Below are 16,662 nucleotides of genomic sequence, written 5' to 3'. Positions count from 1 at the left end.
TTCATGCAGGAGCTACTTCGTTGGCAGAATGTATGGGATCTACTAAGAAAGTAGTTCAACATGAAAATACTCACATCAAGGTCTGTGGATTTTTTTCAGAGAATTGTTTAGAGCTTTGATCACCACAAGCTGAGTGCCATTTAATCCCATTATATTTGAGAGAAGGAAGATATTTCTACGCTGATATTTACAAAACTCGACAACATACACTAAAACGGTCTAGATGGATAGATACAACAACAACAGGAAAGATATTTATATCAGATTTTCAGGTAAACTGTCCCTTTATTTGTTTAAAATTCATCCATATTTTTAGAAAACCATAATTAATATAGGATAGTATAGTTGATATTATTTTTTTTTGATTATATGGGTAATTTCTCAGTACTGTCATTAGAATATTTCCCAATATAATTAGTATATTTGAAATGAATTGCATACTTATGGCTGCAATTTGCTAATGCAACAGTTGTAGCAGGATTGAAGAAGTTTTATGCAGGCCTTAGTCCTGGCTTGAGTGATGCACTTGCCATTTAAACCACTTAAGCACTTGGACTATTTAGTGTCTACTCTAATGATCTAAAATCAATGATGCTCAACAACATCAAATGTAATCAGTGATGCTTATTTCAGATCCATTTGCAACAAGCTCAGCTGGAACATATTCAGTGTATATGCCTTTCTTAAGAGTTGAGAGGAAGTATTTATGGCAGTGTGGCTCTGCCTCTTGAAAGGAGGAAAGATTTTACCATATGCCATTAAACTGTAATTGCCACTGAACACAGAAAAAAATCTGAATCTAATATGTTGAAAAATTTAATTGCTCAAAGAAATTCAGCATTCGCCTTTTGATTTCTGCAGTTTGAGGGAGAAATTCACCCTGAAAATGTCATTTCGTGTGCGGCCTTCACTTGTCAATGCCTCCCCGCTCTCTCTTTTTGTTTATGGAGTGAGGGCGACACAGAGACATTTGATTCTGATGAGAATTTTGTGGCTGCGACTAGTTTGTCTTTGCGTGCAGCCCGTCAGCTTTCAGATCAGGTTTCCACTTGCATTGATTTGAATGGCAGGCACGAAGCAGCAGCACTAGTCAGCCATTAGAAAGTAATCACAGGAGAAGTGTCGGGCTAGATGGAATTAGAATTGACAGACATGTTTAAATGTGTGATAAGGGATCTTTAATACAATGCCTGCAACCAGTTGTTGCTATGGTTGCCAATTTGAGACTATTACCAAGAAATTTAGGGCAGAGGTGTTCAGTGATGTATTTTATTCTCCCAGGATGTTAGTAGTGCTTCTCCATTCTCAGTATTCAGTATTTCTTAGCATTAAATATACATTTTTTCTTTCTTCTGCTTCTTATACAGTGGAACTTATTCTCATATATACTTGTATGTGTGACTATTCACAGTATGTACGCATGTAAATTTTGGAGTAGGGTGGAGAAATGTTCTCACATGCCAGTCTACAAAACTGGTTTGTAGTGCACGATTAGGAGCCTGTTTACACCTGGTATTAACATGTGTCTTGGGTGATTGAATCACAAGTGGACAGCTCTTGGTACGCCAATTCACACCTTGAATTAAAATGCGTCTCCACATGTGACCACTTCTGATTGCATCTCACTTCACCGCTCTATATGCAAATAAACACAAGGGCTCTTTTGCCAGTTGAATGTCAATTTGTCTATTCAGTACAAGAAGATATGTATTGAGATTTTTATGTATTATGATTCTACAAGTATTTCAATCCAATATTATGATTTTATTTGCTTTTTTTTTTTAACTCTAGACCATGGAAAAAGTCACACTTCTAGAGACTGTATTTCATGCTTCACATATCGGCCTTTTTGAATTTTATTTCAACAGCATCATTGCTCCACTGCTTATAAAAGTAGTAAAATAAATACTATTTGAATTAACTGCTACATCTACCTGTTCCTGCTCATTGAACTGGTGCCATGAGAACATAATAAATAAAACAAGATATTTGGACAAAATGAATAGAGCCTCTGAAATCTGCTGCTAAAAGAATGTGGCCATGTGCGACCCAGATCGTCCTGAATGTGTTTCCTTGATACACCATGGGTGCATTCTCACCTCTACTTGGAGTTGTCCACTTGTGATCAGATCACTCAAGATGCATGTTAAAGCTGGGCATAAACGGGACCAAGATTGGATCTCTTGTTGCTGCAGCTCACATAATCACATAATTTCAGACTTGATTGTGATATTTACAGTATGAGTATATTTAAGTCGAAAATTCCCACACATAAAAAAATAAAGGATGGGTCTATTTTAACTGGCTTGATGTGTGTCTGTCATGCACTGATTTTCCATTTTTTGCCAGACTTCATGCTCAGTGAGCTTTATGCAGCATTTCCTGGGGTCTTCCTGGCCACGTACTTGAACTGACAGAACCTTTGATGCATCAGTGCCCACACCCATACATAGTCACTCTTTGTGTCTTTGTATTCTTTCCCCTCCCTGCTTTTTATTCCAATTGACATGGGAAACCCTACTTCCTCTGCTTTCAAAGAATAACTCAAATAATTCATCAATGACTGCTGCTTGTCTTCGAGCTTCAGTGGCTTTTATAAGCTGGCATATATTAAAGATCTCAGGTACAGCAAGTCCACAAGCCTAGACTCTAGAATACTTATTCTGGAGGAATCACCACAGAAAAACCAACAAGGCCGTGCATAAAGAAATAAAGCTTCATTCATTTCTATTTTTCACACTTGAATGTGTGCTTTGACACAATAAAAGTGCTTTCACAGCTTGAAAATCACCCTTATCATGTTAGGCTTATGCAGATTGGAAATAAGATGTTATATTTATGATGGAAGGGATTGTTTTTCTTACGCCAATTCTAAGGCAGTTTCACTTATTATCTGAATTAAGATGTTATAAAAATGATCTCAAGAATCTGCACCCGACTGTGCATGTAGAGATGTTTCTTGTGGATCAGCATGTCCACCCGCTGAGCCCTGTTAATCAACATGAATGACGAGTGAAAATTTTGAATCCTTAATTACAAACCAGTTTTCCATCTCTTTTTTTCATAGATCTGACACCCCCACATCTCTGCCATCCATATGCCTGTTCAACAAAACTTTCCCTGTGCTCCATAAGAGAAGTTAACCTTGTGGATATGATTTGGATTGTGATAGTAAAGGATAATGATGTTAAATGGAACAGGATGCTGTATTATTGTCGCACTAAGCACAGACACTCAGACTTTGGCTTTACCTTCTCATTTTAATCTATGCAGCTAAACTTCCTCCTTCTTCTTCTTCTTCTTCAGCTTTCTTCTTAATTATGGTGGTTTTGATTGAATTGTTATTTTTGTGCTCTTTTATATTTTTAACCATAAGTGAACTGGCTGCAGGGTTGAGTCAGATTACTTTAAAATGCAGTCAGTTACTGAATACAAATTACATGACAGTCTTTGTTAGTAACTTGTAAAAATGTAATCTAATCTAAATACTAGTGGATTACTTCAAAATCAAACACTGAAAATATTTCACATTGTACTAGCAGTGGATGGTTACCCACGTAATGGTTTGGGCTTTTTTTGATGATCATCTGCCTTTCTGTCTTTTTGACTTCTGTTGTACTGAAATGTTCCTAGCAGGTATGTTAATTCCAAAAGCCAAAGGTGAAATGTTGAGAGTGCAATACATAAAGACAGAACAGTCTGGACATGTGTGCTATGATGTGAGTTGATGGATGGCAGTGGTCCCCTTTTTTCTGGATGGCCATATGTTATTTTTTGACAGGCAATTTATCACTTTCTCCGTTGCCAGGATTTAACCTCGACTGTTGCTCTCTGTTGATGATGCTGCTATGATGACCATTTGCTTCTTTGGACAAATACCCATCCCTCTCATTCAAACACACACCCACACACACGAAAACACAGCTGTTGAACCAATGATGTCATGAGTAATGAGCCTCTTTCGTCTGTGTGTTATCAGTGTGATCCAGGACAAGTTCTGTGGCATCATCAACATCTGCGTCGAGGCGCTGCATGATGTAATGACAGAAGATCCCGAAACAGGCACCTTCAAAGAGTAAGCATGCATGTTTCTTTCTAATTGAAAAAAAAAAAAAAAATGTTTGACTACTTCTAAATCATTCAGTTTAAACCTTCCTGTCATTCTTTTCAGGCGTGGATGAAGTTTATAACTGAACAAAAGCTCATGCATGATGAATGACAGTTAAAATATTTGATTTGAAACTTCTTGGAGCTTTTGCAATTGCAGATATGCGGCTAAAGTTGAATTTATCAAAACCAAACCTCTGAAGAAAGTTTTAAAATTTATCATATAAAAGCAATCCCTTACTCTCAGATCGTGACAGCGTGCTGAAGGAGGCCACGTGGGAGTGTTGGACAGGACACATTTCTCTTCAAAAATAATGGCCTGTGAAATGGGCCAGAAAAAACTTGCTCACTGGGGAAGGAGACACTACAGCGCTCCTTTGACTCCTGCTCCATCACTTTCCCCTTTGGCTGTCCCAGTAGCATGTTGTTCATTTCCTAGTAGATGTTAACCTACATGCAGACACCTTTTCTTTGCTGTTAAAAACACTGTACACCCTCCTAAAGTGTGCCAGAGTGAAATGAGCTGAAAAGTTGGGTACAAAGGTTAGTGTGAATGTTTCATTATTTGCCAGTGATGTGTTGAATTGTTTTGGTTCCCTGTTGTGCTTCCTAACGGACAAGAACATTTACAGATGCACATTTCCTCCATGTTTTATTTGCTGTTTGTAAATGCAGTCAATTGAGACAGACACCCGTGGGTATTGTAATCTTCCTGCCTGTATTTAGGAATTAAGTAAAGTTTAAAATGAACAGACTTTCCTTTTATTCTTCTGTATACATAAGTGGTTTGGAATTGTTCTTGTGTGGTGTGGAATATGAATGAAAGTCCTCGCTGCCATGGATAAATTCAGTAAAATAGCATGCCAGTTGGAAAGCTAATTCAGCAAGGAACTCCGGGGCCCTTGTAGAAATTCAATAACTTGTCACTTGAAGACTAGAAAGGAAATTAGAAGTTTGAATGACTTTTGTACTGTACTTAACTGTACAGGACCAGTATGTTATATTATAATCAGTGAAACCAAAGGAATGAAAAGTAGAAATAAAGTTGGAGTTGCAGCTCAACAAAGCTTAAGCTTCAGAAGTTTTAAAACAGAAGTACAAAATGTAGTTTGTCTCTGTTTTTTGAACAGTGGATTAAAACATTATTTTAATCCTGCAATAGTGCTTTTTCTGGGAAGCAGGAAACAAGTGGGAAACAGCATTGACATATCTTTACCTTTTTAGTTGATATAGTGAACTTGTTAGTAATACGTTTACATATACATCCAACAGCAACATTATCATCCATTTAGAGTAGTGTTTCTGCAGGAAATATGACTTTTTAGCTGCAAAATGATCCAATATGTTTACCAGCTAGTCTCAACTGTGTCTGTCTGGTTTTGGTGTTTTTCCACTAGAAACAGCTGGCTGCTATGGCAGCATCCCAAAACGTTGATTGGAGATTAGTGTGAGTGATCCAAAACAGTGCAGTTGCAAGTTGAAACTTGCTATAAGGCTCTGTAAAGCTGACTAAAGCTGCAGAATTGTGTGAAAATTCTTAAAAGTTTCATCATATTTTTACATTTCTTGCTTTGTTTTTATGTATTGCAGGGATAAAAGAGTCACATGTAAAACCAACAATATGACAGTAAATGTGCCATCAGACAATTATGGATGAACATATTTCATAGCCAAAATCTCTGTTAAGCCACTAGCCAAGTCCTTTGGCTACTGAGCTTTGAGTTTGGGAAAGAGGCAGGGAACAACTTGCTTTGATATCTTATTTTTATATTGTCTATGGCTCAAAGTCATTATTTGGACTGCAGTCATTTTCGAACGCTAGGGTCTTAGATATTTATCCTTTAATCTTATTGGTTGGCTCAGACTCAGACCTGCCAGACTGTGTTGAGGGCTATGTATAAGCATTACATTGAGTTCTGTTTACTGTTTCAAATCTTTCTATAACTTCCTCACACTCACTATATCACTATTATTGCGCACTATATAGTCACTATTTGTCTCATCTGTGCTGTTTATCCATCTAGAGTGTTTTGGAGTTAGTTGCCAAGTTTTTGAGGTATCGACCACAGAGATGCCTGCAGAAATCATGACAAGGTTACTCAAGATAATCTACAGTCTTTGTTGTGAGTCCTTTCGCGTAGGAATTACTTTATTTCTGCAGCAGAATTTACTGAAAGTGCTTTCTCTCTACAAGAAAAAAGATGCTTGCTCACAATAGGTCTGTGGATGATTTTCATTAACTGGGTCATTATTTCTGGAAAGAGACACTGCATTGCAATGCATGTGTTTTTGACACTCTACACTCTACACCACAGGCTAAGTGACATTTTGTCCCATTATATTCAAGTGAAGGGCAACATCACTACAGCTGATATCTCCAAAATTCAGTAACTCATACCAAAACAGATCAATAAGTAGCACTGTGGGCAAAATAGGGGAAAAAACTACTTTTGATTTTAGGGTGAATTATCCCTTTAAAGGCATGTTCACCCCAGAATAGAAAGATCAGATTACAGTTACTGAGTTGAAATTCCTAAAAAAATAATATCTGTTCTCTCTAAACTTAATATTAGAAGGTTGTTTTTTTTCGTTTAGTTTGAATGTCATTAGTTAGAGTTTAAGTAGAATTTAGTTATAATTTCTGATCACGAGTTATTAAACACTGCTGGCCAAAAGTCACAAAATGTGACATTCAGGACCCCACTACCTTATCTCGACTCACAATAAGGATTAAGTAACAAGGACAAAAGAAATAAAATACCATACACAGACTTTGGACTGAGCACAAAGGTTTTGCCTGTAATTCTCTCTGCATGCAGATGAACCAATATGAATAGCAGGCAGAACTGTGCACTGGAGGTGCCAGAGCGTTCAGCCTTTTTTTCTCTGCCTGTGTGTGTGTGTGCATGCTGCCTGTTCTGAAATTGTCTCCTACTGTGCAGGTTTATGTGTGGTTATTAATATTGAGTTGAATATTATTGTGTTTGTAGCTGCATGCTGATGAGCCATTTTGAGGAGCCCAAGCTGAGCGACGACGAGGAGCCACCGACTGAGCAGGACAAGAGGAAGAAACTGGTCAGTCAGACACACACACAGTTGTATACACACAGTAAAGATCTAATTTTGCAGCCGCTCAAGCCTTTTTTTCTGTTGTTTCATTCTCGTTTTAGATTTTACACAAATGGCTTCAATAATGTCATGCTTTCTGTTGATTTTATTGTAGTGTCTGTCTGTCAGTCTAGTGATCACAAAAATAGCCCTCTCTCCCGGTGTTATCCTTTATGCTACGCTGGCACTCATAATGTGAGATTAAAACACTGGACAAAAATAAACCCCATGATTTAGAGCCCAGAAAAAAATGCATTCCTCCGGTAGGCACGAGAAAGGTGGTCACTTCATACACTTGTTACTCATGTACCAATTCAGAGCCACCTTTCAGCTTCAAAAGCTGTTCCAGCTTTTCATGCTGAGTACCACACTTTTAAGTACTGTACAGCCTGTGGATACACACGTGTCACAGTAGCATGCTTACAGTCACTTTAGGTGAGCATGAATGTAGCTATAAATGGTTCCCAGGTGGGGAGTGTATAGCAATTAAATAGTGCAGCGATGCATGTATGCATGAGCATGCATTTTCTAAGGGGATGTTACTCTGTCACGCTGTGGAAGCTCAGAAACTCTAACAGTATTTAACACTGTAAAAATATTGTTTAATTATGATGTTAAAGTATTCGTGAGTGTGTGCGTGCATGCATGGTCCTCTCCAACCTGCCTGAGCAAAATTAAATGTATACACAAATTTAATTTCATTGCTGTGTGAATGAAGAAATACAGCTGTATTTACTTTCTAGTGTGACTTTGTGTGACTTTTCCCTGTGTGTGTGAGTATGTGTGTATTTGCTGGGCGGTATCCCAGTGCACTTATCACCTCAGCCCAGACCCTGACTTTTTGCTCCAGGGAATAGAAAAGAGGAGACTTAAAGTCGCACCTCTCTCTGCCTCTTAATGTGTGTGGGTGTGTGTGTTTGGGGATGTGCATGAATGCATGTGTGCGTGTGACGGGTTTGCCCACGTGAAACAGCTTTCAGTTTGAGGTGAAAGTTAATGAGGAAGCAAACACATGGCATTTTTCAACACTCCCTGACTCCAGTTTGTGTGCATGTCTGTGCAAAGCATTTATGTGTACAAAAATGTGTATGTCTGTCTAAAAGAGCTGGTGAGAGTTGATGAGCACTTTCCCATAGTAAATATACTTTGAACTGTTTCGTTTGTTCACACTTAAAAACAAATAGAATATGTACGTGGTCAGAGAATAAAACCAATCATCAGCTAATCTTTTCAGATCATGACTGTAGCCATCAGCACAGTGCTAAAAAAAAAAAGACATGACCTTAAAATTGAAAGACAAATCAAATTGTGGATTTGGAGATTCATAACATCCTATAACACTGACATGTTTCTGCAAAGATTACTCCTGTTAAAGAGGGATTTGTCTGCGCTCTTCCTTATATTCTGATATTCATATGTATTCATATGACATGTAACAAATTTGAAAGCCATACTCTGTGATGCTGGCAAAGAAACCTGAAACCTTCTGCAAAGAGCGGATTTTTCAGTACAGAGGGCGAAAGTTAGCATTAGCTTTGTCAGCCACTGCCAGGCTCACAAACTTAAAAAAAAAAAAAAAAAAAACATTAACAGAACAGACTCCTCATCTCAGTCTGGTTCTGACTGAGGCGCAAACATGCATGGCTGAATCTTTCTGGTGTTTTCTTGAATGCTAGCCATCTTGATGCCAGATCCATAATTTCTCAGTGCAGGAGAAAGAGAAGATATGCTTCCAGTCCTATTCAGAGTTTTTTTTCTTTTCAATTATTTTTTTATGTGGGAAAACCATGTTAAATAAAATATTAATTATATCATATTTTTTACAAATTTAAAAATGTGTCTGGAGGGGACCTTTAATTATATTTTAAGTGCACTTGCACTCAGTGGCACACAACTTTTGTTCAGCCAACTTTCATCAAAGGCTGCCATGTATGTCCACCATCTGCAAGGTTAGGTGTCAGGGTCTGCTGCATTGCCAGTCAGGCAGCAACTGGCACTTGAGACGTAAAATGTCACCTCTCGGGAATGAAGATGCTTGAGTGAGTGGGAGAGTTGCAGTAATACCAAATAGATATAGGTGGATTCACCTTTATGCACAGCACTGCTCTTAAAATCAAAGTCCTTTTCCAGGCAGATGTGTTGGATAGTCATGATTCCCTGACTGAGCCCTGCTTTATTTGAGTTTTCCCCTTTAAAACAATCCCTATGAATAAAAGAAATACACAGTGGAGCCCCTATTTACGTGTTTGTATTGCTATGAATGTTAAAGTTACTTTGAGGGAGACAAAGTCCATACATAGAAATTATTTTTCTGACTTGGCACTTACTAATATAAAAGTGTCTAAAATCCCAAACAAACATGGACACCTCACATCCACAGTTAATGCAGATAGAATTATGCCAGTTATATCTGTAGATGAGATTGAAAGCTCCAGAAAAGCTAATAAATTGATTATTTTGTCAGTTAATATAGTATGGAATAATAATAATTAGTGGCAGAGACAGAAAACTAAATTCTTTACTGGGGTTCAACATTAATGTTTTTTTTTTCCACCTGTGTGGTCACACAAGTAGGTCAGAAATCTATTTCCATGGAGTAAATATTTACTTGCCCCTGTAGGAATTGTTTTATTTCATAATGGTTATCCAGTAACAACAAAATATACTTTGTAGTGAAACTAGTAATTAGTGTTTTTTGGCAACATTATGTGCTGTGGTAAACACCTTTGTGATTACCTGATTTGCCTCAATATTCATGTTCCTTTCAAGCACAGACAAGGCCCCAGTTGCACCCCAGCAATATTTATCAGAAAATTAACATACCTTTATAAAAAAAAAAAAATGACCCCTTTTTAATCTGCCTTGCTCAAACCTTCACTAAAAAGCCTGAGTTGGAGTTTTGCCCTCACTTGTGCTTCAGCTTATAATCTTTGGCCCATTTCCAGTCCAGCCCCTACACACTCCCCCTACCAGCTCTCACTCCATTTGCACTTTTGCATGGATGGTTAGTGGGTTATAAAGCCCTCCAACAGCGTTTGGATTGATACAGGTTCACAAATGACACTCCTCTCAGGTGCAGCACCTCCTTGATGTGTCCTCCTTTGTGTTGAGGAGCCACGAAAGTTAGTTCTGTGTGAGGTGTTAATTATTCCCAAAGGATAAGTAATAAGTTACTTCACTGCAAACAGTTGACATTTTCTTGCACACTTGATAGAATGACATGCAAAAAAACAAACAAAAAAACAGAGGTGTGTGAGTTTTTATTTATTTAACTATTCATTTTTCCATTCCCAAGCTCACTGTATAATTGATTTTTATAAGTGTGTCATGTCCTTACCACTTTCATTCTCATCAAAGCTGTTTATTAGATTATCTTTTTAATATTTATTCAGTTACAGTATTCATCACGGTGAATGTTTCTGTTTCTGTCAGAGAAAGACAAGGGTGGCCCAAATTTTTCCGGTGTATTTACACCCTTCCCCTTTTGTAAGTGATCCTTTGCAGCCATAACTGTGACTCCACAGTCCACACCAAGTCACAGTTGTCATGGAGTGGGAGTGTGTAGGGGTGGGATTGGAAATGGGCCTTTGTCTATAACTTTCACCATTTTTTTTCTTGAGTACCTGATCAGTACAGGGCATGTGCGACTCTCAACTCTCTCAGAGATCAAAAGGAAGCAAGATGTCTCACTCCTTAGGTACTTAGATCCTCAGCTCCAGAAAAATAATGTGTTAAATTCTTTTTGATCACTTGTCCAAATGATTTAGTAGCCCGACATGGCTTTGTACTTGCCCCTAGCAGATGGGCAGTTCTTATTGTTGAGTATGCCCACCTACTGTATGTAAATACCCACCCATATAGCATAATACTGCACCCATTTTTGCGATATTCCTTGTACTTTGTGGTATATTCTGGTATGTTCGCCTCATCTGTCCTCATGTCACCTCCTCACTTTCTTCTTGTGCAGCCTCCCCTCATCAAGCAGTCTCACCACAGTCTCTCTGCCTGCAGATGATATTTGTATAATTATGCGAGATTACAGGTGCCCACAAGGAAGCAGCAAAATCTAATTCAACAAGACAAAACAGCACAAAGGATGAATTTCGTGAACACGAGGAAAATGGTGAAATTACCATGATGACTGGTCCTTGCATCTCACACAATAATTTCCTCACCACTTTGTCACTAGTTCACACTTCCTATAATAACTTTTTGAGTCTTGTGTTTCTTTTCTGTATGTCCAGTTTGACCTCTGGGACCTTTTCCCTGCTGGTACTTATTACCTCGTCTGGCTTCTCGCACAAGACTCTGTGCCAGATAATTTACTTTTATGATGACAGCGACTGCACTGCAGCTCATCACTTTCCCAGCAAATGGCTCCAACATGGATGTTTCCAGAGTAAAGCTCTTAAAAGATTGTGAATTCCAACTTTCAAAGTTACAAACACATCTTATTGCATATGTATGTACTTCGTGATGATAGTGACCCTAGAAAAAAAAATCCTTTGCTGACTGTGTTGAAAACTAAAAGTGCTTTTAAAGCTGTTTTGTGCTGCAGAGGCAGAAAGCAAATGAGTAATTTGCATTTGTAATTGATGTTTTAATTCACTTCACTTGCTAAGTGTCAATGAGAATGCTATACATTAGTATGAGCAGTCTCATGATCAAGGTTTTATCCTGAATTATTTTCATGATGATAATATTATAGAAATACTACAGGAATGGTATTATGGCTGGTACACCAAATTACCGGAAAACACAACAATAAAGCACTGTCAACTGTCAATGTTTCTCCATGAAAAGGAAAAGTATTTCAATTTATTGAAAATATTTGTGGGCCTTAATGAGATAGTGATTGTAGAGAGATGACAGGAAATGAGTGAGAGATCTTTGTTAGTTCATTTAGCTGACATTTAGGACCATACAGAAGTGTCACACTAGAAATTATTCCATTAAAAAATAATTAGCCTGACAATCAAAATTGTCATTGGCTGTACTTATTGATGGCAGATTGACATTCTGGTAATTGTGACAAATTACTAGCGATTTATGTACAACAGTGTTAAAGCTAATGATGACTGACAACCACTAAATGAAACCACTGGCCGCGCTGTACACCGTACGTACTAAATAGTATGTGATGCGGGAGTTGTGGGGACATGGGGGACACTGACCACCGTTCAATGTAGCATGGACAGCAATGTGGAGCTGTTAGCCGGAGCTAACCGACCTTGAGGAGCTACTGTCAGACTGTCTGTGCAGTAACTCTGCCAGGAAGACTGGGAGTCTTGTGGAGTTTTGACAGTCACTACAAGGACATTTATTGCCCTTTTAGAGAGATACTGTGTAGATACTTGTGCTGTAGCTTGGCTAGGCGCTCTACTGCAGGAGGCTCTCCATCATGTGCGTCTGTGAGGGAATGTCAGTACATGGATGTATTCATCTTGTTTCTTATGGTTGGCATTACTGTTCATCAGCCCCAAATATCATGTTAAGCTCTAAATATAATACAACACAGGAACCAAGACATTGTTTTGCAAGTCAGAAGTAAATCTGTTGTCCTTGTACTCAAATCCCAGTTCAAGACACCCAAGCCAAATCCCAGGTCAGAATTTTAGTTTTGAGCCCTATAATGTGCTCTTCACTAAGTGTAGCACCATTTTAACAACAGACCCTCAACTTACCCTTCTTTGTGCAACTTCAAATGTCAAACAAAGCTGGAAGTTGTTGTGTCTCCAGCTGTAATTTTTGACCTGCACATGAACACCATTGTGGCTTTTAAGTATATGTGTATTAGATATCTGAAGTGTCCAGAAATGGAAACTAAAGATTGATAGGACTCTGTCCTAACAGATCCTCTAAGCTGCTCATACACACATGTTTAGTGTGAAATGTTCCCCAGATTACTTGGAATCCATGTAAAGACATCTGAATCAAACAAAAGATGTTATCAAAAGTCTTCTAAAATATAACACAGAGGGCAAAGAGTATTTTTTGGTTCCATGCCCAGAAGTGGCAAGGTTGTTTAACGTTGTTGAGAATTGAAAGGAAAAAAAAAGATGCAGGAAGAAGTAAATGGCAGCTAAAGTTAGAAGGGTGTTGAAGTCCAGGGAGTTCCTCCAACACTTGTCAGACAGTCAGATGTGTGGCTGTCTGTGTGCATTTGTGCAAAAGCACCACTGTTTACTGTGTGCATGAAAGTCGTGACTGTAAATTTTCTTAACATAATGTTGATTACACTGATTAAGAAATGGACTTCGTGTTATAAGTGGATAATATGTGCAGTATTTTAGTTAAATGTGGTAGTTGTGATTATACATAGGTCATTCAGACACATTGTATGTGTGTGTGTGTGTCAGTGGAGGACACTTTAATTGTCAGATGTGACTAGGAGGACCTGATCTGTCACTGCACATTTATGCAAATCACTCATACGCTTGAGTTTGACATTTGATTATACTCTAATGAATGAAAGCTCAAAAACTTGAAATGGTCAGTCTGTAAATGTTTGGGTCTGGTTAATCTTAAAATGTCCACAATAGCTCAGTCTTCCTCTCAATCTATCACTCCATTCAGAGGTTGTCTTCAGCACCAAGATTTATAGTCCCCATGGGAGGAGAGGCTGCCTCACCACTGCTGCCGCCTTCTGATTTGTCCCTAAATTTGACTTGTCATGTTTTTCTGTGCATGAAGGGGGAGTTTGTTTAGTGTTTTGGAAGCTGTTGACTGTTCCACTCTATCATGTCTGGGATTTGTAAGGGTCCCTCACTTTGATCTGAGTGTTCCAGGCTGCTAGACTAGGCTAACTGATGCTGTATTTGGGCCCCGGTACATAATGCATCATTTGATTCTTGTGCTTCATCTACAAGGCCAGCACCATCAAACAAGAAGAGGGATAGGCAACATCAAAGACTTTCTCTACTGGGTACTAATGACATGGGCTCCGTCTGTTGTACTGTGGTGACACACACCCACTCAAGTCTATTCTCTCTCTTTACACACTAATGTACATGCACAACACATATACAGGTTATTGTGCTGCATTTGTCTGAGTAGTTGCCAATGACTGAATAGTCTCCAACATGAAAACAGAAGACAAAGGTGCCCCATTACATGCAATTGTGCAGGAAAATGGGACATAATGATAGGGCGGTTTACTAAAGGTGGTCACTGAATAGTGATAGAGGCCAAATATGGTATCATGTATTGAATCATGGCCAAAGTTGGGCTGATTTCAAGCTGCTGCACTGCATCATGGTTTATGCTGTTTATGTGTAATCTAGAAATCGTGTCTCGATTGAATGGACATACTTGAATTAATAATACACGATAAACAAACATCCAGCAGTCCATCCAGTAGTGTCCCTCACACCTTTAGTGGTATCTATAGCAGCTGTGCAGAGATAGAATTAGTTTTTTCTTCTTTACACTGATTTACATTTTCAAAAACTCAAAAGCAGCATGTCATATCAGATACAGAGTTCTTCATAAATTAGATAATCCACAGACCTTGATGTGAATTATTTCCATTTTTGAACTCTTTCCTATCAAACCTGAAAAAGTTTATTCAAATTATCCTTTGCAACAGGATGTTTTTTCTAGAAATGTGTTAAGTTTTTTTGTGAATTCTGTAAATTTATATAAATATATTTTTTATGCATTACACATCTTTTTTGTGGGTTACATAGTGGACAGCAGCTGCAGGACTCACCTCACCTGGTCAAAATATCCAGAACATTTTGCATAATTAAATACCACAAGGCTCTCTCCATTCATACGAACTACTCACATGAACAACCCCTTGCACCAGTAGTACAACTGCCCATCAGGGCACATCGACTGATCCGTTTGGCACTTCCTATGCCCAGTCATAGGCCTTGCAGTCCACAGATCAACTGAGGCCATGACCAGGTCTTCTGTAGCAGTTCACAGTTGTACATTTCTAACTTGAATCCCTTTTTGTTTGCCCCATTTCCTGTTTTCCTTTCCACTGACCTAATGACGAAAGACTAGATAATGTGGCACTTTGCCCAAGAAGTTATACTCTCTCTATTGTGTCAAGTTTTGTTGTTTAACTTCATTCCGATCAGACACATTACATCTTATGATTTATTATATCACAGCTGTGTTGCAGCATCCAGCCTACATATCCTCATTTTATAAATCCCATTTGGTGTACTCTGTTTATTATTTAAGTAGTTTCGATTTATTTGAACAGAATGCTTGGTTTAGTCATTTATTGCATTTGCTCAGGATGTGTAACTGATGAGGTTTTTGTTCCAGGCAATTAGGCTAATGAGTTTGATTTCAAAAGTGCGTCATTCTGCGATTGGTATCAGTAATAGTGGGTACATACAGTATAATAGTAAAATGAACATTAGGCTCACAGTTGTTTTCAGATTTTAAGGTAACATAAAAGTGTCTACTGAACATATGGTAATTCTGAGCGCAGCAGAAGCTGGCTGCAGCTCAGACTAAAAACTCCTCAGAACGAGTTTCAGGAATGAGTGTGTATTCAGAGACAGAGTCAAATAATTGTTTAATGACACTCATGGCTGCTCTATGCACTGTCCATGTGTTGACTTAATCTTTAACAGCCTAAATCTGACCCTTTAATCACATCAAATATGAAAAAAGTAAGAGCAACATTGTGTTTATTCAAACAAGCTACTGTAAGTTTATGGGTGTTTACATCATTTTATTCTTAAGATCATCATTTTATTAGTTGGTTAATGAGCCCATTCACTGGTTATGTTGTTTAGCACAGAGATATTTATTTTATTTAAAAACAATAACTCACGGTGTTTAAGCAGAGGATTTAGGAGAGTCAAACTGAATGAAAAAGATGTTAAATGCAACATTGTGTTCATTAAATCAGCAAGCTACTTCTAATGTAGGGTTATAAGTGTGCTTTTTGTGGAGACAAAAACAGAAAGGGGTATTGTTTTACACACATTTAAATTCCTACATGTTCAGCCACATTGGCACTTTACCTTTTTCAAATCTGGCGCCTCTAAAAATATAATTGAATAGGCCACCTGTAGACCTTTTTTCTAAGATCTAAATAAAGAACTTTTAATGTTTTAGCAAGGTAAAATTGTACTTTTAGTATTCATTTAACTATATTGTAAAGTAGGCAGTGTAGAAAAATCCATTTCACACAAAGGAGGAAGTCTGTCTCAAATGAAGAAGCATTCACTGCATTATGGTAGTAAGTATTTAACTTAAATTTCCCTTTCTGTGAAAAAAAGCAAACTACTTCATGATTTTGTGGGAAATTTCCATCGCCTGTTTAAATCTTTAAAGAGCAGATATATTTTTTAACACATTTAACTCTCTTTTTGTACAAAATTAGATATAATAAGAATCTGAACAAAGTTTTGGTTAAAATCAGAGTCGGATTTGATATAATCTAGGCAATACCAAACTCCACTGTGGAGTATGGAG

The 16,662-nt window shown here is 37.9% G+C and overlaps 1 protein-coding gene across 1 annotated transcript in view; it reads left to right on the top strand.

The window, feature by feature from the left end:
• ipo11 (importin 11) overlaps positions 1-16,662 on the top strand; it is a 154,182-nt gene that overhangs the window by 113,524 nt on the left and 23,996 nt on the right. The window contains exons 28-29 of the mRNA XM_084728700.1: positions 3,980-4,075; positions 7,098-7,182. Of these exons, the coding sequence (XP_084584826.1) occupies positions 3,980-4,075; positions 7,098-7,182 (181 nt within the window). The remainder of the gene's footprint in view (positions 1-3,979; positions 4,076-7,097; positions 7,183-16,662) is intronic.

Source organism: Lutjanus erythropterus, chromosome 10, assembly GCF_056507025.1.
Source record: "Lutjanus erythropterus isolate fLutEry1 chromosome 10, fLutEry1.hap2, whole genome shotgun sequence".
NCBI lineage: Eukaryota > Metazoa > Chordata > Actinopteri > Lutjaniformes > Lutjanidae > Lutjanus > Lutjanus erythropterus.
The sequence above is the reverse complement of the archived record's forward strand: the minus strand, read 5'-3'. Positions and strand labels throughout refer to the sequence as shown.